General features: G+C 38.9%; 2 protein-coding genes across 3 annotated transcripts in view; one reads left to right on the forward strand and one right to left on the reverse strand.

Moving 5' to 3' along the window:
* The window catches only part of PREPL (prolyl endopeptidase-like), a 38,764-nt gene extending 37,833 nt beyond the window's left edge, over window positions 1–931 (reverse strand). For both annotated transcript variants that reach the window (XM_008592493.1, XM_008592492.1), the window contains exon 1: window positions 819–931. The gene's annotated coding sequence lies outside the window, so the exon portion shown is untranslated. The remainder of the gene's footprint in view (window positions 1–818) is intronic.
* A 460-nt stretch (window positions 932–1,391) lies between these two features.
* The window catches only part of CAMKMT (calmodulin-lysine N-methyltransferase), a gene marked incomplete at its 3' end in the record, with an annotated part of 39,155 nt that continues 14,180 nt past the window's right edge, over window positions 1,392–26,366 (forward strand). The window contains exons 1-3 of the mRNA XM_008592494.1: window positions 1,392–1,584; window positions 13,936–14,108; window positions 24,639–24,703. Coding sequence (XP_008590716.1) covers window positions 1,447–1,584; window positions 13,936–14,108; window positions 24,639–24,703 — 376 coding nt within the window. The remainder of the gene's footprint in view (window positions 1,585–13,935; window positions 14,109–24,638; window positions 24,704–26,366) is intronic.

The following is a 26,366-nucleotide window of genomic DNA, read 5'->3' on the forward strand; positions in this document are numbered from 1 at the left end:
TGCTGGGAGACAGGTTTCTATTAACCTTGAAAGTTAGTTAAGTAGTGAAGAGTCAGAATTGGGTTCCTGTCTTGGCTCCTGCACTTAACTGCCTGTGTTTCTGAGCTTCAGAGTCTTCGCTTGCAAAACCGAAATAATGACGCCATTTACCTTCTGGGGTTGTTGATATTGTAAGACTAAAATGGGACAATTTATGTTAAGACCTTAATACAGTGCCTGGCACGTAGTAACCACTCAAAGGGTACCTACTTTATAAGGATAGGAATAATCTAGGTATGTTGCACACTGTTGAATGTCATCAAGGAAGCATTTCACAAAATGCCCCATTGGTATCAAAGATAGGATACCGTGTCAGATCTACCACAGATCTGATTCACTACGACACCCCCACCCCACTTAATCTCATTCTATGTCGTAGCAAAATAACGGGCGAGTAGGGACAGGGGAGCAGCAACCGACACTGCCAAAAAAGAAAAAAGAAAAAAAAAGGGGAGGTGGGCCCAGTAACAGGGGCCTGCAAGGGTCCTAAATCATCATATCTGTCGCTACAGCCTCAATCCACCCATCTTTTATGCGCAGGAAGAACTCAGTATGGGGGAGGGGTAGACAAATGGGTGTTCCCAGGAGAATCTACTCGTTTTGCCTGTGCAACTCTCCACCCCAGGGATGAGGTGATCTGAGTGCGAGAGAGACTGGTACCAGGTGCCACGCGGTGAACGCACACAGGTCAAAAATCGAGGACCAGGGGGACTGAGGCGGGGTGGGGGAGAGGAAGGGGAGAAGGGAAGAGACACCCCAGCACACAATCCCATACGTACGCAAATAGAGTCAGTCCGGCGCTGGGCTCAAACGAGTGAAGGCAGGTCGGAGATCCTGATGCTGTGTAGCAGAAGCAGACGTTACCTCAGCTGCGTCCAGCCGAAGTCTGCGGTCTGCGTTCTGCGGCTAGTAGAACGACAACCTATCTAGAGCTGCCCAGAGCTGGTTTGCAGCACGCCGGTGTACGTAACCCCCAATCTAGCACGAGCACTAAGCAGATTTCGCCATCTTTGTTAAGGGCACGGATGGGCTTTTTCTCCCCCGGTTCTTTAGTCTTCAAAACTGTAAAACTTTTTGTTCTTTACTAGTCTTCTGAGCTCTAGACGAAGCAGCGGACGAAAGAAAACAATGAGAGACAGCGTCCCACAAGCTCTACCACAGCTCCCTCCCCCTCTGGTTCGCCCTCACTCAAGATGGCCACCAGCAAAATGGTGCAATGACGTGAAGCGCTGCCCTGGTTGCCAAGGAGACGCGACTACCGGAAATGCGGAATTCGGGGAGGGCGTGCACGCTAGTGCCGTGGGAGAGAGGCTGGGCGTCACAGGTCCTGGCAGGGAAGAAGTAAGTAGGTCCTGGTAGGGGAGTTCTGTGACGGCGGCACCTCCGGGTATAGACCGCGCGAATGGGATGGAGTCGCGAGTCGCGGACGCCGGGGCTGGCGAGACTCAGCAAGCCGCGGACAGGGGACTGGCAAGTGGTGGCGCCGCTCCGGGGCCCTCAGTTTCGGCGCCCCTGGGAGCCGCCCGATGGAAGCTCTTGAAGCAGGTGAGGGGGAGCCCGCTCGCCTCACTTTGCCTCTGGCCACTCCCCTTGCAGGTACCGCGTGAGCGACCGGCCGCAGCTCTCTCCTGGCAGCTCTGGGAGTTCCCTCTCAGTCTGCCGGGAGTCACCTGGGAAGCGTCCCCTTGCTTCACCTAAGGGTCCCACCAAAAAGGAGAAATAAGGCGAGGTTTGGGTGGGGAGGGGCGAAGCCATGGCTGATGTTCAGGAAAACTCAGATCGAAGTAGAAGATCCCCTTCCAGACATTCGTCTGAGTCTGAGGGACTTTTCCCTTTGCTCGCCGGTGTGATGGGTGGGAGCGCCGCTCCCCACACCATACTGGTCTTTCCCGGCATCTGTTTTACCTTCTTCCTCAGGTTTTTTCTTGCCTCTTAACTCCCAGCCTGGTTCTATTTACCGATTCCTAGTCTGCACCCTTCGGCCCCAAGTCTCTTGGAGATGAGCGTGGTTGACTGTTGGGACAGTGACATGGCACGTGTTCCCTCGGTTTCTTCCGTATAGCGGAGGGTGAAGGGAGTAGGAAGAGCTACCTGCCCCTGCCCCCCACTCCCCGTCACCGGAATGTGAAAGTTAAGTGTTGATCTTGTAGTTTGAAGCGATCAGCGAGATTCTCGGTGTCCCCGACGGGGGACATCTTCTAGTACTTGAGAGTGGTTGCTGATTCTCATAACTTCACTGTGTGCAAGTTTGACAGAAATTCTGATTTGTGATCACTGACTTTCTTTGCAAACTACTTGAAGTCTGTTTATTGTTTTTACACACCAGTATTATGCCTCTGCCAGAGGATTCCTGCTGAAAACTTTACTCAAGGATATTTTTCCATTTCTCACTGTTGTATTTGGAGAAGAGCTTTCCAGCTATTGCCATCTTACTTGAGATTGTGCTTTTAGTACTTGGAGGGTTAGCTTTGCAGTTGACTCTAGTCACCTTTTCATACAGTGTTTTTTAGTGTCGTTATGACATAACTCATTAGAGTTATGAGTTAAGTACTGTAGATCATTACAGTTAAGTAAAATAATTTCTTTACTGATTCATTGACAGTCTTTCTAGAGAATTAATGACCTGATTTTGCTATTAATGTTGCAAATAGTATTACAGGATAGTAATATGCATATCCTCACAGATCATCATAAGAACTGTCTATAGTGAAATAAACATCTGTTAAAATGGAATTATCAAAGTACTAAATTAGGGCTTTAAATTAATCAAATCTTTGTATATTTGTTGTGATATATACTATCCTCTTTTTCTGTTCTGAGACATGACTTCAGTGATTCTTAATATAGTAAAAACTCAAGTTGAACAGCACTTATGTTGATAAGTGTTCATAATCAGAACAAGGACAAGCTTCAGCTATGGCTGCCATATGAACTTCCCACATGCTTTGACATTTAATATTTTTATACACAGGTGCCTGCTTAGAGTGTTTTTATCCTCTTTTCTACATGGTGAGTGTATTAGTTCATTTCTTTTGCTTATAGTAGAAATGTCTGAAACTGGGTGACTTGTAAAGAAACCATACTTACTGCTTACAGTTTCGGAGGCTGGGGAGTCCAAAGTCCAGATCTGGTGAGGGCCTTCTTGGGACTAGTGACTCTCCACAGAGACAGGGTATTACATGGCAAAAAGGCTAAGCAAGAGAGAGAGAGCTAATTCCTCACTTGCTCTCTTTTTAAAGACCCTAGAACCCACCCATTACCACCCATTAAACCATCGGACTGTACCCTCACAATCAGATCACCTCTCAGAGGCCCCACCTTTCAAATACCATAATTGGATTTCCCACCCTCTTAACTGTGGGGATTAAGTTTCAGTGAATTTGGGGAGACATTGAATCCATAGCAGTGAATAACTGTTCATTCTTCACACCTCCATTCCAATCTGCTCTTCTGTGAAGTCACCCCTAATGCCTCTGGGCTGACTCTAAGCCCACTCCACCAGTGAACCCCTTATTATATTGTTTTATGATCATTTGATCAGAGTCTTTCTCATTAGAATTGGAGTTCCCCCTGGGAAAAGATGATGTTTTATTAATTTCCATTTTCTGCACCTGGCACAGGGTCTAGCTAGTTGGTTTTTAGTAGATATTGTTAAGTGTGGAAAGCCTGAGAGTAAGTGTCACGTAGCACCTAGTCCTTAGTGTATCATAGTAGTTAGCTATTGCTGAGTAACAAACAGCCACAACATCGTAATGGCATACAACAGTGAGAATTTATTTTGTTGTGCTTCTGGGGGTCACCTGGGAGTTGACTGACATAGGCTGTGGTCAGCTGGGTGGATCTATGCTGCACACTTGGTCCACAAGCCTCTAATCCTTGTATCGGTTGGCTGACATGTTCTCATGATGATGGCAGAAGTATCAAAGATCAAGTCCAACCACGTAAACACATTTTAAGCCACTGCTCATGTCATGTCTGCTGACATACTGTTGGCCAAAGTAAGATAATTGGTCAAGCTGAAAGTTAACAGGGAAGTATACTCTTTCCTTGGAGGCGGCAAGGAGGAAGTGAATATTTTTCTATAATAATATAGTTGATCACATATATTAAACATTTGCAGGCTCCTTGTAAATATGTTTCAAATGAGAGGATCATTCATATCTTGTATGCATCCAGACCTAGAAAACTGGGAGGAATCTAAGAAGTGCTAGAGATATGCTACTCCTTTCCTCTATCTTGTGGGACATCTGTATGACATCTGCTTCCGTCTGCTTGTCTTTCCATTACCCTATAGGGCTCTGATGCCGTCTCCTGGCTCTTCACTTTGTTAACTATTCAATATTTTCTGTTTTGTAATTCACATTTTTGAAAGAAAACCTGGTTAACCGAGTTCATCATTTGGTACCAGATCACTTGCTAACATCTGAGCCTAGTGTGTACTTAAATTAGATGAGGTCTAATGAATCAATATCAATAGAAGGTATGGATGTTCTATTTTTCTCTTTGCTGGATCTCATTACCTGATGGCACAGATGGCCATATGAAACTCCGGGCTTTCATCAACCAACCAGGTAGTGACCCAGAAAAAATTACCATTTCCCCAACAACCAAATTGCTTTTTCCAGACGCCTCTGATAGGCCAAGTTTGGATCAGTTTTTGTGTCCAGGAGAATGGGGCACTTTGGTTAACCTGAGTCATTGGCCCACCCTGTGTCAGGGAAGATAATAACCCCAGCAGAATTACATAGAGTGAGGGAGGGGCAGAGGGGCAGTTCACTAAAAGAAGGGATATAGGGCAGATGAAAACGTAGCAATGACCATTACACACACACATATTCATAAACACCTACAGAATGAAAAATCTTGCCTAGAGGTCGGAATCTGATTAATGGACTATTTCTCAGTACAATTTATATTAAAACAGGATGCTGTGTGTTTGAGACTGTAAGTGCTTAAAGAGAGCATGATTTTGGAATAGAATTTAATATACCTTGATTTTATGTGGAGTATACTAACATTTATAAAGCAAATGCATTTCACAGGGCCTAGTTTCCAAAGCCCTGTAGTTTCAGGTATAACCTAACTTTTAAAAATTACATCTGGAAATGTTAAACTTGCAAAAGACAGGAAACTTTCCCCAGGCTAAAGTCTCTGTTGTGAATATAGAATTGTAACACAGCAAAATTACTGGCTCTCAAGGACAGACGTCCTTGAGAGCAGGTTAACCTACTGATTGATATAAGTTGCTTTATTGTTATGTAAAAATACTGAGGAAACTGCTGTAGGAAAACAGTATTTGCTAAGAACAAGCTTTTGTTGGTGGATCAACTTAACCTTTCGCAAATTGCATTATGGAATGTCACTTTGTTGTTTCACTGATGTTATCAGCTTCTATTGTTAAACTATACTTAATCATAACTCCACCTATGTTTTTTTTCTGTAACTTTCTGGCCTGGAGAATAAATACTGAGACAGAACCCCAGTTCAGTGTCAATTTCCCAAGGAGGAATGCCTCTCTCTTGAGGGTTCTGTGAGATTGGCCCCTTTGGGATGTCTCACTGCCCAGAAGAGATGGGCTTTGAGTAGTCCTTTTTGCATCTCCGTCACCCTGTGTGAGGCAAAGCAACAATTTTAGACCCAGATCTGCCTTACCTATTTGTATGATTGTGAGCAACTTTTTCAGGCCTCAGTTTTTGTATCTGTAAATGAGGGAATGGGACTAGATTTCTTTAAGACCTCTTCTGTCTCTGATTATTTAAAGTGAAATTATTTTACAGGGCTAGAAATAATTTCATTTTCTATTTTTTAATCCTATTGTGTTTTCCTAACAAGGATTTTATTTATTTATTTAACATTAAAAACATTGCATAATTGGATAAATATGCATAAATACAAGTAAGATCACATGACAGTCTTTACAATATTGAAAAACTGGAAGTAATCTAAAACACAGGATGTTTTAGTCCATTTCTGTTGCTAATAATGAAATACCTGAAACTGGGTGATTTATAAAGAAAACAAAATTTATTGCTTACAGTTTCAGAGGCTAGGAAGTCCAAAGTCCAGGGAACACATCTGGTGAAGGCTTTCTTTGGTGGTGACTTCAGTGACAGCAGGGTATCATATGGCAAAAATGGCATAGCAGAGAGACTAACCTCTTCATTCACTATCCTTTTCAAACCCTCTGAACCACACCCCTGACCACCATTATTAATCCATTCTGTAAGGCACAGTCCTACAATCTAATCCTTTCTTCAAGGCCCCGTCTTTCAATTACCATAATAAGATTTCCCACCCTCAACAGTTACAGTGGGAATTAAGTTTTGGGGGGACATATAACCCAAGGCACAGGATATAAACAAGATGTATAGTATGAGCCCTTTAAAAAGTATTCATTGCTATTTGTTTATGACTGTATAGATGGATGTTTAACAGTGTGCTCTCCCTAAATGGTGGAATTTTGGGTGAATTTTTACTCTTCTGTATTTAACCTTCTTTTACAGTGAACATGAGTATTTTCAAATCATGATGGCATGATGTGGTCAATTGGCAGTCTATTCTATATAACATCAGAAGGAAGAAAAAAATGTTGCATTTTATAATCAATGGTGTGTTATATCCTTCTTTCTCTGAGTTTAGTCCTGGGATGCTTTCTAACCCCTTGCTTTTCTTTTCTACCTTCATATAATTACTTTTTCTCAAGTTATTTATTGAATCAGATGAACAGAGTAAGAAGAATGTCAGTGTTTTGAACTCACTTTAGGCATTATTGAAAAATTGTAGAGTATTTAATCAGTAAAACAATGGGAAGAGCACTAACATCAAACACATCTGGATCTTGATTCAATCCTAGTCTGCCATTTTCTGTTTGGCTTTTCATTGATCTCCTATATTAAGCGTTCAGAACTTTATGAATATACTTTTGTTACCTTTATTCTTGATTTTGTTTTATATCCCTATCTTGTTTTCCTTTTTTTGTTATCATCCACTTTTCATGAATGTTATTTTGTTGTATCGTGCATCTTTTTAAGCCACCTTAAATTCTTTTGGTAACAGGTATGACATAAGTAAGTCTTCTGTAAGCTGTGGGAAGTGGAACAACTTTTTATGTTTGGATTCTTCTTCATTTATTAAATGGGAACAATAACACATTCTTTGGGGGATTGGTTTGAGGGTTTGAGATAATGTATGTGAAATGCTTAGTTCAGAATCTGCCACATCGTAGAATCACAATAAATAGTAGGTATTACCATCATCATTATGACTTCCTGATTACATCAGGTCTTCTTTGGGATTTTTCTGTTTTAGCTTGGATGTTGGGGCCTTTTTCGTAACAGAGATATTAGCCTTTTCTCCTTGTTTTTATTCTCTCTTTATTATGGTGAAGTAACATGGAATCTTAAATGCTTTCTCTTCTGACTTTGCTTAATTCTCCTTGATTTTTCCTCTATCCTGAGACCTGGATAGAGCTAATTTGTTTTTACTTCTCTGTAAGATCTATTGAAAAAGTCCTGAGCTGGGAGTTCATTTTTGCCTATTGACTTCCGTTTTGTGCTTGTCTACTTTATTCTTCTTCAGTCTGATTCTCAGAGGGGCATTGTTATCCCTTTCGAGTCCCAGAATGAGCACCATTCTGGTTTTGAACAATCCTGATTGAATTTTTAAGTCCTCTTAACTATAGGGTAACTTCTTCAGGAACTGGCTATTTTGTTGGGGGAAATCTCAAATGTCAGTATCTTGAGGTCTTTTCTCTTATTCTGATATCCCCAGAAGGATATATTGCAATCTCCTCTCTGGCATATATAAGACTGTCTGCCTGTGATCTAGAAGCAAAGTGAGGGAAAGGGATAGTGATCAGAATGAAGAGCACCTTATGCCACTCTAAGCTGTGCTTGATGTTTAAGACCAGAACTTCTGTGATCCATCTTCTCTAGTAATTTATTCATCAGAGTTCCACTGGGGAGGCAGGGTAGTTGCCTGGCTTGCTGATGGAATCAGGGGATCTAGCTACTGTTTTAAAAGATTTTCAACCATATTTGTGTGTTTAGTCCTACTCTTCTATTCAACTCTTGCATCTTGTCCTTCTTAAAGCCTAGTGACTCCAGTAACTGAGTCTTTCCTGAGTCTGTTGTAGGACTTTTTTTCTTGGCTTCTCCACTGCTGGCACTTAGATTTCAGTTGTCTTCAGTCTGCCAAATTAGTTACCACTCATCATTTCCCCTCTCAGTCTCTTTGTCCTTTTGGACTTTTGCCTTTTTTTTTTTTTTACTCCTTAACTAGTATTCTAGGAGGTTTTTGGAGGGATGGGAGATAACTGTGAGTGTTCTATCTGCCTTGTTTAGCCAGAAGAGATTTAACTATTTATTGAATACCAACTGTAAGCATACACTTTGCACATAGCATGTATTTCTTTAATTTTCACAAAAGCCTTGCAGTCACTCTATAGCTATTGTGTGTCAGGCACTGTATTAGAAGCCCAAAGGTAGGCATTATTATTTCCTGTCTTACAGGGGAAGAGATTGAACTCAAAGAATTATAAAGGTGTTCATACTCATGTAACTACGAGGGTACTTCAAAAACTTCATGGTGGGACCCGAGGCATGGAGATGGGGACTGGAACCCCCTCCCACAACCAGGCACACTGCCAGTGCCAAGGAGCATGCCAAAAACATCATCTCCATGTGGGTGGCCCACCGCAGCCACCACAGTAACCACAGCTGCCGCAAAAGCAGCTAGACGCCACATCCACCATGCAGATGGTCCGCCAGCCACTGGAGTGCATTGACACAAGGAGAGTTACTAGCAGAGACCAAAGAAAAGAAGAGTATGTCTCTCTCTCTACTAAGCCCATTCCAGAGTGACAGAAGAAGCATCTGCTCTACAATAATATTGGGGGACCTGAACACACCTCTCAGCATTGGACAGATCATCTAGGCAACAAATCAACAGAGTAATCGTTACTCTTTCAGAGAGAGAGAAGAAATCTTGGGTTATCAGTGGTGGGAGGGGGGAGGAAGAGGGTGATAGGGAGAGATTGGACAAGGGGCATAAAGAGTAATTATGATTTGTAACAATATATATGCTAGTAATATTGATTTGATCAACATATATCAACATTGAGCCCTCAAAGTATGTATAATCAATTATGATTCAATACAAATTAAAAACAAAAGTTAACGGAAAAATAGAATTAAAAGATAATACAAATCTTTTCATGAACTTTTTGAAGTACCCTTGTATACGGACAGGTTCTTCTGCAGTGTCCTTGCTCATTTTCTGAGTGACTCTGCTTCTAGTGGAATATTGTTTACTAAGGTTCCTGCATAGTTATTTTCAGTTCAATTAGTTCTGGAGTAGACAAACATTTCAGGTTAATGAAAGGGTTTTTGACTTGCATTGTATTCAGGTGCATACCCTGTTTACCCGATGGGTCTAGGGACCCTAGGATTCAATGCCTTTTTTTTTCTCCTGGTGTTTAACATTTTGACATGAACTTATTTGGTATAGCACTGATCTTTGGTTAAAGTTCATTGATTTAGGGGAGATGTGAGTGTCCTTTCAGCTCACAAGGCTGCAAATATTATTGATGGTCTAAAAGTAACTCAATCTTTAAACTAAAAGTAAATGTCAACCAGCTCTTCCTCTGTTAGGGGCTGAATTGTAGCTAGCCTAAATTCATATGCCGAAGTGTCCTCAGTACCTCAGAATATGAATGTATGTAAAGATAGGGTCTTTTTTAAAAAAACAAAAACAAAAAAACCCAAAACACAAAACTTTTAAAAAGTTATATGTATTTAATGTTTACAACATGATGTTTTGAAATACATATACATAGTAAAGTAGTTACTACATTAAAGCAAATTAACATATTTATCTCCTCACATAGTTATCTTTCTGTGGGTGGTGAGAACACCTGAAATCTACTCTCAGCAAATTTCAAGTATACCATACAGTGTTATCAACTCTAATCATCATGATGTACATTGGATCCCTAGCAACTTTGTACCCTTTGACCAACATCTCCCCATTTCCCCATCTCCCCTCCTGTGGTACTACTCTCTGTTTCTGTGTATTTGACTTTTTTAGATTCTATGTATAAGTGAGATCATTATTTTTCTTTCTGTGTCTGGCTTATTTCATTTATTATAATGTCCTCCAGGTTCATTCATGTTGTCACAATGGGCAGGGTCTTCTTTTATTTTATTTTATTTTTTAATTTTTTAATTTTTTAATTTTTTAAAAGATGACCGGTAAGGGGATCTTAACCCTTGACTTGGTGTTGTCAGCACCACGCTCACCCAGTGAGCAAACCGGCCATCACTATATGGGATCCGAACCTGCGGCCTTGGTGTTATCAGCACCACACTCTCCCGAGTGAGCCACAGGCAAGCCCAGGACTTGTGTGTGTGTATCACAATTTCTTTATCCATTCCTCTGTAGTGGGCATTTAGGTTGTTTCCATATCTTGGCTATTGTGAATAATGCTTTAATTAAGTTAGAATGAGGTCATTTGGGTGGGCCCGGATACAATATGACTGGTATCCCTGTAAGAAGAGGAGATTAGCACACAGGCAGGCACAGAGGGAAGATGATGTAAAGACAGAGGGAGAAGATGACCATCTACACACCAAAGAGAGAGGCCTCAGAAGAAACTAACCCTGCCGACACCTTGATCTCAAACTTCTAGCCTCCAGAATTATAAGAAAATAAATTGTTGTGCAAATAAAAAAATAAAGTGTCAAAATACATTTACTTGATCTCCTGTTGTAATGATCTTTATCTAACATAGATTACATAAAGAAATGTTTTATTTGTTCTAAAAATATTGCCTGTTACTTTCATTGAGTATCACCTTGTCATATTGTAGATCATGGGATTTACTATGCTATAAAAGCCCCTTCCAGTATTATACATGTGTTGGCTTAAATAGTTTTCTATTTTAGTGATTTATGGTGTCATTATCTTGACATAGGAGTAATTTAATTACTATAAAAATGTTTTTGCCTTTTGGACTTTAATTGGGCAAGATCCAAGACAATTTGTAATATCTACATTTACATTTTTAAAAATTTACTTTGCTCTGTTGAGTAGTTTTTCTTCCTGATGACCACAGTTGACAGATAATAAGATTTTATTTTTGGTAAAGGCTTTTAAACAATTCATCTTTTTTTTTTTTAATTGAAACCTTCAAAGAGAGGCTAACTTTTCTGATACTCTGTTTAAAAGAAAACCTTCTAAACCTTTGACATAGTATATAAGTTTTAAACAGATATTTTGCCTAAACAGAAATTCTGGCTGCTGTTGATTCTGGGAAATGTAGTTTCCCATCTGTTTCATATGGGAAGGTATCTTAGAAGCAAGTTTGAATCGATATTTGAGGCCAGTTTACTATATTCTCCACAAGCAGAGGTGTTAAGAGTTCAGAGTCTATAGTCAGACAGCCTGGATCTTAACCCTGGCTTTACCTCTTGTATTAGTCTGTTTCTGTGGCTTATAACAGAATACTTGAAATGAAATTTATTTCTTACAGTTTCAGAAGCTGGGAAGTCCAAAGTCCAGAGAGTGTGTTTGGTGAGGGCCTTGTTCTTGGTGGTGACTCTACAGCAATGCAGGGTGTCAAATGGCAAGAATGGACTGAGCAAGAGCACTAACCTGCTCTCTTGCTCTCCTTTTAAAGCCGTCAGAACTATGCCCATTACTCCATGAATGGATCAATCTATTCACAAGGGCACAGTCCTCACAATCTAATCATCTCTTAAAGCCTCACCTTTCAATTACCGTAATAGGATTTCCCACCCTCCTAACATGGTTTCAGTGGGGATTAAGTTTCCAATACATGAACTTTTGAGGGACACGTTTGACCCATAGGACCTCTTACTAGCTCGCTTACATTGGACAAATTACTTAACCACCCTGTGCCCTGTTTCCTCTCTCACATAACAGGTATTTATCCCATAGGGTTGTCTGAGGATTGAGGAAGAGTGTGGTAAAATTTGCATTAATTCTGACAGACATTTGGTGTAATTTTCTGGTGAGCAGTCTGGGCCTGGAGTTTTCTTTGTGGTAAGATTTTTATTTATGAATTCAATTTTAAAAATAGTTTAGGACTATTTACATTTTCCATGTCTTATGTCAATTTTGGGTTGCATTTTTCTAGGAATTTGTCTATTTTGTCTAAATTTTCAAAGTTAGTTTTCATAATATCTCTTTACTGTTATTTTATTTATTTATTTATTTTTGTCTTTTTTGTGACTGGTAAGGGGATCGCAACCCTTGGCTTGGTGTCGCCCACACTGCGCTCACTGGCTGAGCACACCGGCCATTCCTATATAGGATCCGAACCCGCGGCGGGAGTGTCGCTGCACTCCTAGCACTGCGCTCTCCTGAGTGTGCCACGGGTCGGCTCTTTACTGTTATTTTTTAATGCCTACAGGATCTGCAGTGTTCTACCTATATCACATTGATTTATACCTCTGTCTTTTTTCTTATTGATCTTCTCAAGGATTTATCACTTTTATGAATCTTTTCAAAGAAATAACTATAGTGTTGTTTCTTCTCTCACCTATGTATTTGTTTTTTATTTCATTAACTTCAATTCTTTTGAGGACCTAATTCTTCTTTTTCTAATATTTGCAATAGATGCTTAGCTTACCAAATTTTGGTGTTTTATAAATTTGTCTCTAAGCTTGTGTTTAGCTGCATTTCATATATTTTGAAATATATTCTTATTATCATTCAGTTTTAAATACTTTATAATTTTCATTGCATGTTCTTTTTTGGTTCATAGATTATTTAAAAGTATATTGCTTTAATTCCAAATATATTTAGCTTTTCAGATATCTTTTTATTTTTTGTCTGTTTACAAGTAAGATGTCTTGTATCTTTAAAGACTTTCTATCATGGGAAGTGTCAAACATATACAAAACTGGAGAGAATAGTATACTAATAAAATAATCACTGAGGTATCCTTAAGCTTTAACAGTTTTTAACTTATGACCATCTTTGTTTCATCTCTATTTTCCCATTACTTCCTCTCCCACCTTTGGGTGAGAGGGAGAGGAGTAATACCATTGTTTTTTTCTGTAAATATTTCACTGTGCAACTATAAAAGAGGACATTAAGAAAATATGATTACAATACCATATTATACCCAGAATAATTCATTGACGTCATGAAATATCTGGTTGGTTTTCAAATTTTCCCCATTTTCTCATAATTTTTCTTTACAATTTGATTATTTTGAAACAGAATCCAAATAAAGTCCAAACATTGTTATTGGTTGATATGTCTCATCAGTCTTTTTAATCCATATGTTCCACCTGCATCTCTTTTTTTCAGAGCTACAGAGTTTTTGCTTAACCTCATCGTCCTTACAGCTGCATCTCCTTTCTCCCACATTTAAAAACCTGGTTTTCAGTGACACCAACAAAATTATTCATTTGATTTATCCTAAAACACACATGTAGACATACACACACGTGTACCCCAGGCTCCAAATAATATACGTGCTCCTACCTAGGCAAGCTTTGAAATTCAGCTTTTACCTCCTAGTTCCATAGGCTGTTAAAGGTGCTGCGTTTCTTCTCTTTCTTTTGGAACTCACAAATGTCCTCAGAAGAAGCATGGTTGCAAAAGCCAGACTCAGCTCTTTATATGTTTATCTCCATTTTAAGATATCAGACTGGTAAATCTTTACCATCTTTGCTCTCTGATATCTTCAAGTAATGTTTTAAAATACTTTGTGCATCTTTTCTAGTTATTTTCAGTAGGAGGTTGATCTGAATTATCTAATTCACCATTATTGGAAGTGAAAGTCCCTTTACCAATTAAATTTTGAACACTTAACTTATGATACATTTATATAATATGACTATAATATTTGGTTCTATTTTAAAGGTTCTGAAGCACAAACGCCTGGATGATTGTCTGCGACATGTATCTGTAAGAAGATTTGACTCGTTTAATCTGTTCTCAGTAACAGAAGCCAAAAAAAGGGAAAGTGAAGAGGAGGTTGGTACGTGGGTTCAATATGCAAGTGTCTTCTATCCTGAATACAGTATCTCCTTAAGGTAACCATTATTCTAGTTAAGATTTTTTAAAACTAATTTTCTCTTATAGAATAAAATAACCTAATAAGATTCTAAGTATTCTTTCTATTGAGTTTGTAGGCCATCTTTATTAGAATTTAGGTTTTATAACTGTGTTAGGAAATCCTGATGTTTTAACTGGGAATTGTCCGACTAAAGAAAAAAAAATCCTCAGGAATACTCATGTAGCAACATTTAAGGATAAAGTGGACTGCAAATCCAAGGGCTCGTTTAACCATTTTCTCATAGCATTTGATTATGACAAAAAGCCAAGTTCTTTCTGAGGCAAAGAAGGCTGAAAGTGAAAACAGAATTTTTCTGAACTACTCTTCAAGTAGTAGTTATCTGAAAAATCAAGCTTTGGTATCTTTTCCATTCATGTTTTGTCACTTTCAGAATAGAATCTTAAGGATAGGAGGAGAAAATTTAGCTGAAAACACTGATACAGTGAGAAGCATACAGACTGTTCTAGCTTTAAAAATTATTAGAAAAGAGACAAGGGAGTTGCAAACTGAAGTAACAAGATACCACTTTTACTGAATTAATTTTATCTTAAGTTATATTCTAGCATGTTGCAGTATTACTGTGGGTGTTTGATTTTATAAAATCTGCCTTTTCTGACAGGATTTCACATTTTGAAAGGGAGGGAGAAGCACATTTACAGGAACTGCAAGAATAGCAAAAAACATTTTAAGTGGAAATGTGACTGAATAAGGTTTAGGTGAGGCTTGGAGTAATTTTAAGAAAAAAATTTCACAAAGGATGTCTATTTATATCTCAAACTATTTTAATTTAAAATATCTAAACTTTAAAAGATACCATAATGGCTGAAAGTTTGGGATTTGGATAAAATTTGACTAGGGTAGGCAGGGAAGAGCAGCTAGAATCTGGTTTCATTGAAAATGCCAAATAAAAGATACAAACTTAGGGATTTGTGAGCTTGCCTGTACGTTCATTATAAGATTCTAATTAGAATACCCCAATTGCCTTGCATTCTAATGACAATAATCAGGTTAGTACTTGATTAGGAGAGAAAGAAAAGTGCATTCAGTGCTTACTATGTGCCAGGTACAGAGCTAGGTGCTCTGATGTGTTCTATTTTATGTAATTCTTACAATACATCCATGAAGTAGGAAGGTGATTAAACAGTTGGAAGATAGTGGTGTAAGGAAATTAGAGAAGGAAAAAAAAAGTGATCCAGTAGGGGTCTTGAGGTATAAAGTTCCAAAACTTATCTTCTTCATCCACTGGGTGACAAGAGGCAATAAGTATAAATTACAGCAAGAATAATTTCCTGACATCTTGAAGGGCCTGGTAAGGATTAGCTAGGGAGAATGTGAAATCTTCTGTTCTTCAGATCTTTCAAAATATATATAGATGTAGCATTATCTGGAGCCCAGGCTACAGAGTAAACTGAGACTCCTCTCCAACAGTATGGTTCTTTGTGATATGTTCTTTGTGATACATTTAATTTTGAAAGAATAAATACAAGTATGTCTATATAAATATGACATTGAATCCTACGTTATGGAGAGAAGACAAACGACTGAGCTAAAATTTTGGCCTCAATGGCTGACCAGATTTTTTTCTCTGTTTGGAAACTAGTTAGTATCTGTCCACACTAGAAGTGCAAAAATAGCAATCATTTAAGTACACAGAATTCTAGAGGTGAATGTGATCTTAGGATAAATTTTTAAAAATTATAACTTTAATAATGGTTCATAATTGAGTGCCTACTATGTGGCAAGCACTGTTGTTTGTGCTTTCCATGTATTAGCTTATTTAATCCACACAACAACTTTATGAGGAAAATACTGTTATTATCATCATTTTACAGATGAGGAAAATGAAGCACAGAGAGATTAAATAACTTGGTTGAGGTCACACAGCTGGTAAGTGATTGTGCCTATATCCAAACCCAGGTGGTCTGATTCTACAGGCTGTACTTTATTTTGCAAGTAAGCCCATTTACAATAGTCACACAAAAAAATAATATACCTAGGTATCAATTTAATCAAGAAGGTGAAAGATCTCTGCAATGAGAACTATAAATCACTCCTGAAAGAAATTAAAGAAGGCACAAAAAGATGGAAAGATATTCCATGCTCTTGGATTGGAAGAATTAACATTGTGATAATGTCTATACTGCCCAAAGCAATCTACAGATTCAATGCAGTCCCCATCAAAATACCAATGACATTCTTCACATAAATGGAAAAAAACAATATTAACATTCATATGGAACAACAAAAGACCCCAAATAGCTAAAGCAATCCTGAGCAAAAAAATAAAGCTAGAGACATAACACTACCTGACTTCAAATTATACTACAAAGCAATAGTAACCAAAACAGCATGGTACTGGCATAAAAATAGACACTAAGACCAGTGGAGCAGAATTGAGAACCCAGAAATTTCCCCTCAGGCTTACCATCTGATATTGGACAAAGGCAACAAAAATCTACATTGGGGAAAAGACTGCCTCTTCAATAAGTGGTGCTAGGAAAATTGGATATCCATATGCAGAAGAATGAAACTAGAAATGCACCTCTCACCATGTACTGAAATCAACTCAAAGTGGATTAATGACTTAAGTATAAGACCTGAAACTGTAAAACTACTAAGGGAAAATATAGGTGAAACACTTCAGGAATTAGGTCTGGGCACAGAACATGAGTCTGAATTCACAAGCAACAAAAGAAAAAAAAAATAAACAAATGTGACTGTATCAGACTGAAAACCTGATTTCAGTCTGCACAGCAAATGAAACAATCAATAGAGTGAAATGACAGTCTACAGAGTGGGAGAAAATTTTTGCTAACAATGCATCTGACAAGGGATTAATATCCATAATATACATGGAACTCAAGCAATGACACAGTAAAAAAATAAATCACCCAATTAAAAAATGGGCAAAGGAGCTGAATAGACATCTTTCAAAGAAAACATACAAATGGCCAACAGATACATGAAAAAATGCTCAACATGACTAGTCATCAGGGAAATGCAAATTAAAACCACATTGAGGTATCACCTCACCCTAGTTAGACTGGCTACAATCAAAAAGATGGTGAATAGCAAATGCTGGTGAGAGTGTGGAGAGAAGGGAACATGTCTGCACTGTTGGTGGGACTGTAAATTAGTACAATCACTATGGAAAACAGCATGGAGGTTTCTTAAACAACTACAGATAGATCTTCCATACGGTCCAGCAATCCCACTCCTGGGTATATACCAAGAGGAATGGATATCATTATGTCAAAGGGATACTTTCACTCCCATGGTCATCGCAGCTCTGTTTACAATAGCCAAGATATGGAACAAACATAAATGTCCATCGATGGATGGGATTGGATAAAGAAACTGTGGTATATATACACTGTGGAATACTACTCTGCCATAAAAAAGAATGAAATTCCCCATTTGCAACAACATGGATGAGCCTGTAGAAACTTATGTTGAGTGAAATAAGCAAAGCACAGAGGGATAAATACCACATGTCCTCACTCATAAGTGAGAACTAAGAGAGAAAGGAAGGAAAGAAAGACCACAGTGGTGCATTGGACTTGCAGAGGGAGAGAACATACCTAGGGATACAATGTGGAGTAGGGGAAAGGCGGTGGGGAGGGAGATCGGGGATAATTGGGTGGGGGACATAGGGTACAATCGCAATTTGTAGTAATGGGAGTAGGGGAAAGGCGGGGGGGAGGGAGATTGGGGATAATTGGGTGGGGGACATAGGGTACAATCGCAATTTATAGTAATGGGCATGCTGCCAGTATGCATCTGGCCTTCACATCTTGGGCACGAGGGGTGACAATCAGCTTTGTATGAATATTCATAACCAATAAAAAAAAACAAAGAAACTTTATTTTGCAATAACAATAGACTCACAGGTAGTTGTAAAACCAGTATAGTGAGTTCCATGTACCCTTTACCCAGCTATCCCCATTGGTTTTACATTTTATATAACAATACATTTTATACATTTTATGTAAGTATAAGATGCCTGCACTTCTGTGCAATCATGTATCCATTCATTCATTTCACAGATGAGGAATTGAGGCCTGGCTAAGCTAATTTCCTCATTGATTATTCTGAGCATTCCATTTCTTCCTCTATACTCCTGTTGTGTTAAAGGAAATCATTGAAATTACTGAAATTGGTCAGGTAGAGGAGGATTTCTGCTAAGAATAGTTCATTCCTCTCCATTGCCAATTTTGTTCCCATTGATTTCTTCTTACATGTTTATCACTTTTGCTGTTTTCTGTTATATGCTCAATGTGGATCTCTGTTCTTGTTGCTTTAATATCTCATAGCAACTCTTTTCCCAACATATTTCCATACATTTCTTTAGCTAATTTTATCTGTTTTCTTTAGTACTTGTTGTTTATTTGTTTGTTTTTTAAATTAATCGCCGTAGCCAAAAGTAGTGGTTTAGAAAGTAGTTTCGAAATGAAGTGGAGTACTGTCATCTTCCTCTACATCTTTTAAGTTTGTTAAATCAATACTATGGATGATGAAAAAAAAGTGGTGGATAATTTTAAATAAATTCAAAGCCACTAGAGGGCAAAGGCAATAGAAAACATATGGGGTGATGCAGTGCAAAGCAGCATCATAAGAGGCTATTGAGAAGGCCGTTACAATCTCTTGAGGGAGGAATGCTTACCAATACATGTTATATGTGGGGGATTTGTTCTGGATTCTTTTTTGTTTGTTTTTGTCTTTTTTCATTTTTGCAGCTGGCTGGTAGGGGGATCCCAGCCTGTGATCTTGGTATTACAACACCTCACTTTAATTGACTGAGCTAAACGGCCAGCCCTTATTCTGGGTTCTAATAGAGGGCTGAGTATTTAGGATGTTACTGGTTCCTCACAGATTGTAAATACAAACCCCATTTTCACTTCCTCAGTTCTTATCACCTAAGATCATCTGCCAGAACTCAACAGAAATGACACATACAGGGTGATTAGTATTTGTTATCAATACTTGTTATTAGTTTTGTCCATCTTAAACTTTCTGTATACATTTATTTCTGTTCCTTTCAAGTTTTATTAGACTCGGCATGAATACCCTAAGAGGGTAATAACTAAGATATTTGTGAATTCAGAGTACCTAGTTATATCTTCTTTATATTATCAAAAAGTGTATAAGCAGTGATCTAAATTAAAACTTTGACCATGTTTTCTGTCAGCCTTATCTGATGATACTTAAAATGAAGGAATTTCCCTTAGTGACTTTTCATCACAAGTGAAAGTCGGAACAATGTAAAAGTTAGGTTATGAAATCCCCAAGACCTGTTGTCTTTTTTGCGTACCTTAGGATAGTCAACTATTTCCAAAGTAAGAATTGAGGGTTAGGAAATTAAAATGTGGGTTGGGACTCCTAATTTATTCCTTGACAGTCTTCTTGTCTTTCTGGTGCTTTATTTCTTAGAATTTTATAGAAGAGGCTCTTGTTATTAGATAGATGTTTGTATAGAAAATTAAGATACACCAGGAGATGTTTATACACTAAAATTCTTTTGTTAAAAACTCCCTTTTCCTGTCCTATGAGCTACAATTTGTTGTTGTATACAGCTTGCTGTGTAGATGCTAGAAATTGTTCCCATCCCCATATTTCAACTTAATTTCAGCACAGCAGGAATTTGCATATTCTGGAAGCTTTAAAATACTTCCATTATATTTGGAACCACAGAAATGCCTGAGTTATTCATTTATAAGTGTACACATGTCTTAGGTGTATGAAAAGCTGAGAGGCCTGAACTGTCCTTTCTTTGAATAAGACTACTGTTGCTATGGTAATTGCTGAATTATAAGGCTAGCATTCTTGACTTTCAGCTTGTCCTGGGAGCTTAGAATGGGCCAGAAGTCAAGAATGATTTTATCTTTGACTGTGCTGCATTTTTCTAGTATAACAAATGCACTGCAGCAAGATCATGTATTGCTTTTCTAGGGAAAGGAAAAGACAAACCCTCATCCCACTGATTTTAGTTATTGCTTGTGAATGTTCATTAAATGAAAATTAGTGATGGGAATTGTATGCTGGTGAAATTTGATGTATGGCAGATTATCCTTTTATGTGTGGTATATCATAGGTGCCTATTTAGACCTTGGCAAGGCTGACATCTAAGGCAAATATGAACACAAATATTAACAACAGAGGTGAGTATTTAAAGCACTTTTGTTATCTTGTTTAGAAGGAACTTTATAGGACTTTAAAGTATGATCCAGTGTTTGCAGAAAACTGTCAAATCCATTGAGTCAAGTTTTCATGCATCTTAAGTCATAGATATAGGCTAATTATAACCTAGTTATCTAGTTTGCTTTAAATTCCAATCATATAAATATACTCAAAGTTTTGGTAAAGTGAAGTGTTCTTTTGAATATATGTAGAAATCATCTACTGTCCTATAACTAGTAGATATAAGACTGAAAAAAATCTTTAGCTACTTATTTCTGAAAGAGTTCCAAAGCAAGTTGCATCTAGAATCAAGTTTTTTAAACCTTTTCCTTCTGAAGACCTCTCTTCTTTGTTCTTCTGCAGTCTTTTAGGGCTCATTCTACTCTCTGGCTTCCTTTTTTTTTTTTTTTTTGGACTAATTTTCTTTTTAATCGACATAAAATTCACCATCTAAAGTAGTTTAAAGTGTGCAATTCAGTGGGTTTTTAGTATATTCACAATGTTGTGTAGCCATCACCACTATCTAATTTCAGAACTTTTTTATCACGCCCCAAAGAAACCCCACACCCTTTCGCTGTAATTCCCCATCTTCTTCCTCTCCCTAGTCCCTGACAACCACTAATGTACTTTTTGTCTGTGTGGATTGTCTATTCTGGACATTTGATATGAATGGAATCGTGTGACCCTTTACAAAGGTACTTCAAAAAGTTTGTGGAAAAATAGAATTGAAAGATAATACAAATCTTTCCGTGAACTTTGTGAAGTACCGTTGTATGTCTGTCTGCTTTCAGTTAGCATAATGTTTTTAATTTTTAAGATTTATTCATGTTGTACCATGTATCAGTACTTCATTTTTTTTATGGTTAATACCACATTTTATTTATCCATTCATCAGTTGATGGACATTTGGGTTGTTTCTACTTTTTAGCTATCATGAATGCTACTGTAATTTATGTACAAGTTTTTGTGTGAACATATGCTTTTAATTCTCTTGGATATGTATCTAGGAGTGGAATTGATGGTTCACGTGGTAACTCTATGTTTAACTTTTTGAGGAATGACCAGACTGTTTTCTACAGTGGTTGTACTGTTTTACATTCCCTTTTTTTAAATTGTGAAATGAAATTTGCTTATAAATGCAACTTACTAATCTGTATTTTTTAAAGTAGCCATGAAATTTTATTATCCAAGTTTTATATCTGTCTCCTACAGATTAGTATCCTTTTAATCAACAATAAACAAAGAACATTCAAGAGTTGTACCTTGCATTTCTGATTTTACATTTTACATTCCTACTGGGAATGTATGAAAGTTCCAATTTCTCCCTATGCTTGCCAGCACTTGTTATTTTTACTTTTTAAAAAATTTACAGGTAGGGCCAGCCCGTGGCTCACTCGGTAGAGTGTGGTGCTGATAACACCAAGGCCACGGGTTCGTATCCTATATAGGGATGGCTGGTTTGCTCACTGGCTGAGTGTGGTGCTGACAACACCACGCCAAGGGTTGAGATCCCCTTACCGGTCATCTGTATAAAAAAAAAAAAATTTACAGGTATTACATGGGTGTGAAGTGATAGTTTACTGTGGTTCTGATTTGCATTCATCTAATGACTAAATGATGCTGAGCATCTTTTTATGTGCTCATTGGCTATTTGTATATTTTCTTTGGCCAGTGCCTCAGGGCCAGCCTGGGGACCCAAGGAACCGTAGAAAGGGACTGGACCCCCTCTCACAACCAGGCACACCATGCCAGTGCCTCAGGGCCCGCCTGGGGTCTCGAAGCATGGAGAAGGGGACTGGACCTCTCTCCCACAACCAGACACAAAACCCCAGTGCCTCAGGGCCCAATCGGGGATGCGAGCATGGAGAAGGGGACCAGACCTCTCTCTCACAACCAGGCACACCATGCCAGCACCTCAGGGCCTGCCCAGGGTGCCAAAGCATGCAGAAGGGGACCGGACCTCTCTCCCACAACCAGGCATACCAGGCCAGCCCCTTGCAGCCTGCCTGGTGACCTGAGGCATGGAGAAGGGGACAAGCCCTCTCTCCCACAGCCAGGCACACTATGCCAGTGCCTTGGGGCCCACCCAGGGACCTGCGGCATGGAGAAGAGGACTGGACCTCTCTCCCACAACCAGGCACCTCAAGCCAGCACCTCACGGTCCACCCGGTGACCTGAGGCATGGAGAAGGGGACTGGACCTCTCTCCCACAACCAGGCATACTGAGCCAGCATCTCAGGTCCTGCCCAGTGACCCGAGGTATGGAGCTGGGGACTGGACCCTTTTTCCACAACCAGGCACACCATGCCAGCACCTTGGGGCCTGCCCACAGACCCAGAGCATGGAGAAGGGGACTGGACCCTCCTCCCACAACCAGGCATGCTACGCCAGCACCTCAGGGCCTGCCCAGAGACCTGGGGCATGGAGAAGGGGACCAGACTGCTCTCCCTCAACCAGGTACACTGAGCCAGCTCCTTGGGTCTCACCCAGTGACCCGAGGCATGGAGAAGGGGACCAGACACACCTCCCACAACCAGACACATGGCGCCAGCATGTTGGCTCCTGCCCAGGGACCAGAGGCATGGAGAAGGGGACCATACACACCCCACAACCAGGCATACTGCCAGTGCCAAGGAACGTACCAAAAACAGCACCTCCATGTGGGTGGCCCACTGCAGCCTCCACAATAACCATGGCTGCCATGAAAGCGACTAGACACCACAACCACCACACAGATGGTCTGCCAACCACTGGAGTGCATTCACACAAGGAGAGTCACCAGCAGAGACAAAGAAGAGGATGTCTCTTTCCACAAAGCCCATTTCAGAGTGACAGAAGAAGCATTTGCTCTATGATAATATTGGGGGACCCAATCACATCTCTCAGCAAGTCTAAGATCAAAGTGTTGGCAGATTTAGTTTCTTCTGAGGCCTGTCTCCTTGGTTTGCAAATGGCCACCCTCTTGCTGCCTCTTCACATGGTCATCTTTCTATGCATGCATGCCGTTGTTATTTCTGTGTGTCCTAACTCCCCTTTTTATAAAGAAACCAGTCATATTGGATAGGGCCCACCCTAATGACCTCATTTTAACTTATTTACCTCTTTAAAGGCCCTCTCTCCAAGTATAGTCACATTCTGAGGTACAGGGGTTTAGGTCTTCAACATAAGAATTTGTAGGGGGACATAATTCAGTTCATCACACTATATATAATTTATAAGTTTTAAAGTAATGCTGATATAGTAAAATTTTTTGTGCATTATCAATTTTTATAAACTTATAACATTCTAAAGAACTACAGCTGTAAATTACATGGGGGAGAATGTAGAAGATTGTAGATGGATTAGCACCACTTTTTTTTTTTAACACTGCTAGAAAAGTAACCCAAACTCTATGACCTATTGACAGTAGGCTCCATTTGTATATGAAGAATAGTATTTTAGTATTAATAAAATATCAGTATCAAGTGAAATATTTAAATAGCTGTAAAGAGGGATTAGAATTAAAAGGTGTAGGTAAAATTAAGATTGGTGGGCAAAAGATGGAAAAAAATTTGCTCACTGATATTTAGAACTGCTTGTAATAGAGTGGGCAGACCTGAACGTTGGTTAGTTCTTTGTGACTGAAGTTCTGAATTTATTGCACTGTCATATAGGAAATTTATGTACTGTCGAATGTGGTTCTGGAGGGTGATTGTTTATTTTTCTTTTGACACGAAGATTCCCTAAGTGTAATTTATAGGTTTTTTTTTTGTCTTCAAAAAGGTTAAGAACTTACCTCACCTTTATGTAACTAACACAGCAATTAAAAAATCTACTTTAGGGGCAGGCCCGGTGGCGCACTGCTACAGTGCGCCGCTTGGGAGCGCGGTGGCGCTCCCGCCGAGGGTTCGGATCCCACATACAGACCGGTTCCCGCTCACTGGCTGAGCGAGGTGCGGGCGCGACACTGAGGGTTGCGATCCCGTTGCCAGTCCGGTCCAGTACAGGCGCGACACTGAGGGTTGCGATCCGTTGCCGGACATGAAAAAAGACACAAAAAGGAAAAAAAGAAAAAAAAAAAAAAAAAATTCTACTTTAAGTTGTAGATTAATCATCAAGAAATGTCATTTTATTATATATTCTGAGGACTATATTCTGTTATTTCTTTTCCTTCTCCCTCTAGTGGGCAGAAATATTTTAAAAATGTAACATGGAAGGGTTTATCAGTACTGGGTGTATCACAGTACACAGTCTTAGATTTTTTTTTTCTTTTTTTGTGCTCAGCTTTTTGAAAAATTAAAAAATGTTAATATTTCAGAATCATTTAAGAAAATTCTTTATTCCTTTCTAGGCATAATAGTGGATCCTTGAATGTTGAAGATGTTCTTACCAGCTTTGACAATACAGGAAATATTTGTAAGTTATATGCTCACTCTATAGAAATATATTTAATGTTTTTAAAAGTGAAATTGTAGTTGGTTTTAAACAATTTTTTTTTTTTAAAGATGACCGGTAAGGGGATCTTAACCCTTGACTTGGTGTTGTCAGCACCACGCTCACCCAGTGAGCCAACCAGCCATCCCTATGTGGGATCCGAACCCGTGGCCTTGGTGTTATCAGCACCACACTCTCCCGAGTGAGCCACGGGCTGGCCCCGGTTTTAAACAATTTTTTTTTTTTAAAGATGACCGGTAAGGGGATCTTAACCCTTGACTTGGTGTTGTCAGCACCACGCTCACCCAGTGAGCCAACCAGCCATCCCTATGTGGGATCCGAACCCGTGGCCTTGGTGTTATCAGCACCACACTCTCCCGAGTGAGCCACGGGCTGGCCCCGGTTTTAAACAATTTTTTATTAATATTTATTATGCTCACTAAAGTTTGTGTGTATATGTATATAAAGTAGAAACTCTATTGTCTAGCTGCAAAATAAGCATCATATGTAAGATGCACCAACTAAATGGGATTTGGCAGTTTTCACACTTTATAGGTGTGTGTGTGTTACAAAATATAGGTCAGAAGAAAAACTGGACTCTTCGGTAATGTTCTTTTTGTTTCTTGTTTCCATTTTGACCTCAGTTAATCCAACAAGGGGGTTGTTTCTTCCTTCTTTGCTCTGTTTTGGATGCTTTCTTTGCCACTCCCTGCTTCTTCGTACTTTCACTGCAGAATAAACCCAGAACATGTTTATCTTGATGCTAATATACTTTAATATCAGAATGTTTTTGTTTGATGCAGTATTATAATATTATAGAATATATTGACTTTTCATCTGATCTCTGATTAAGTAATGATAGACTTCTCCACAAAGAAAATCTCTCAAATAATTCTTAAAATTAATTTCATGTGATGAAAGAAATCAGTCAAGAATACCTTTCTGTCACTGAGTTCAATAACATACATGGTAGGAGCTGTGTAGTCCTTTATGTTTTTGAGCGGAATATTTCTCTTAAGATAGTGAATTACCAGTGAAATATGACCATTTTAAATTTAAAAATAGTACTTTCTTTCTTAAAAGAGATTTCAGAATTGTAATTACTTATTGTCTGAATTTAAATAATGTATGTTGCTAACAGTAGAGCTTTATCAAATGCATGGATTTGCATAGAATAATGTCCAGTAATACTCAGGCAATACTTTTGTTCCTGTGCCCACATCATGACAAGCTTTTGATTTTATAGAAAAATATTTATGTATTTTGTCACTAAGGAATCTATAAATATCCTGAAATTATCCTAAAGTATTTAATATAATGTGGGTTTCTTTTTCATGGGCAGTGACAGGTATATCTTTTAGTTTCAACATGTTGGCACTTACTGAATTCTTAGACATGTCTCATATTTTTATTTTGGGCTAGGCAAGTACTGGGAAAGGGATGCTAATGGTGGTTGAGGAGACATTTTCATTTCGCCTTTAGTTTGGGGGAAATGTTAAATATCATTAAGTCAGGCTTATGCATACATAATTTCAGAATATGATCCTAGAATGTTAAATACAGAATTTTTGATTCAGTAACATAAAAGTTAAGTACTGTCCCCAGTGACCCAGTATGAAATAGGGTCACTAGCTGACAGCATTAT

The sequence above is a fragment of the Galeopterus variegatus genome, unplaced genomic scaffold (genome assembly GCF_000696425.1).
Source record: "Galeopterus variegatus unplaced genomic scaffold, G_variegatus-3.0.2 Scaffold7963, whole genome shotgun sequence".
In the NCBI taxonomy this organism is placed as follows: Eukaryota; Metazoa; Chordata; class Mammalia; order Dermoptera; family Cynocephalidae; genus Galeopterus; species Galeopterus variegatus.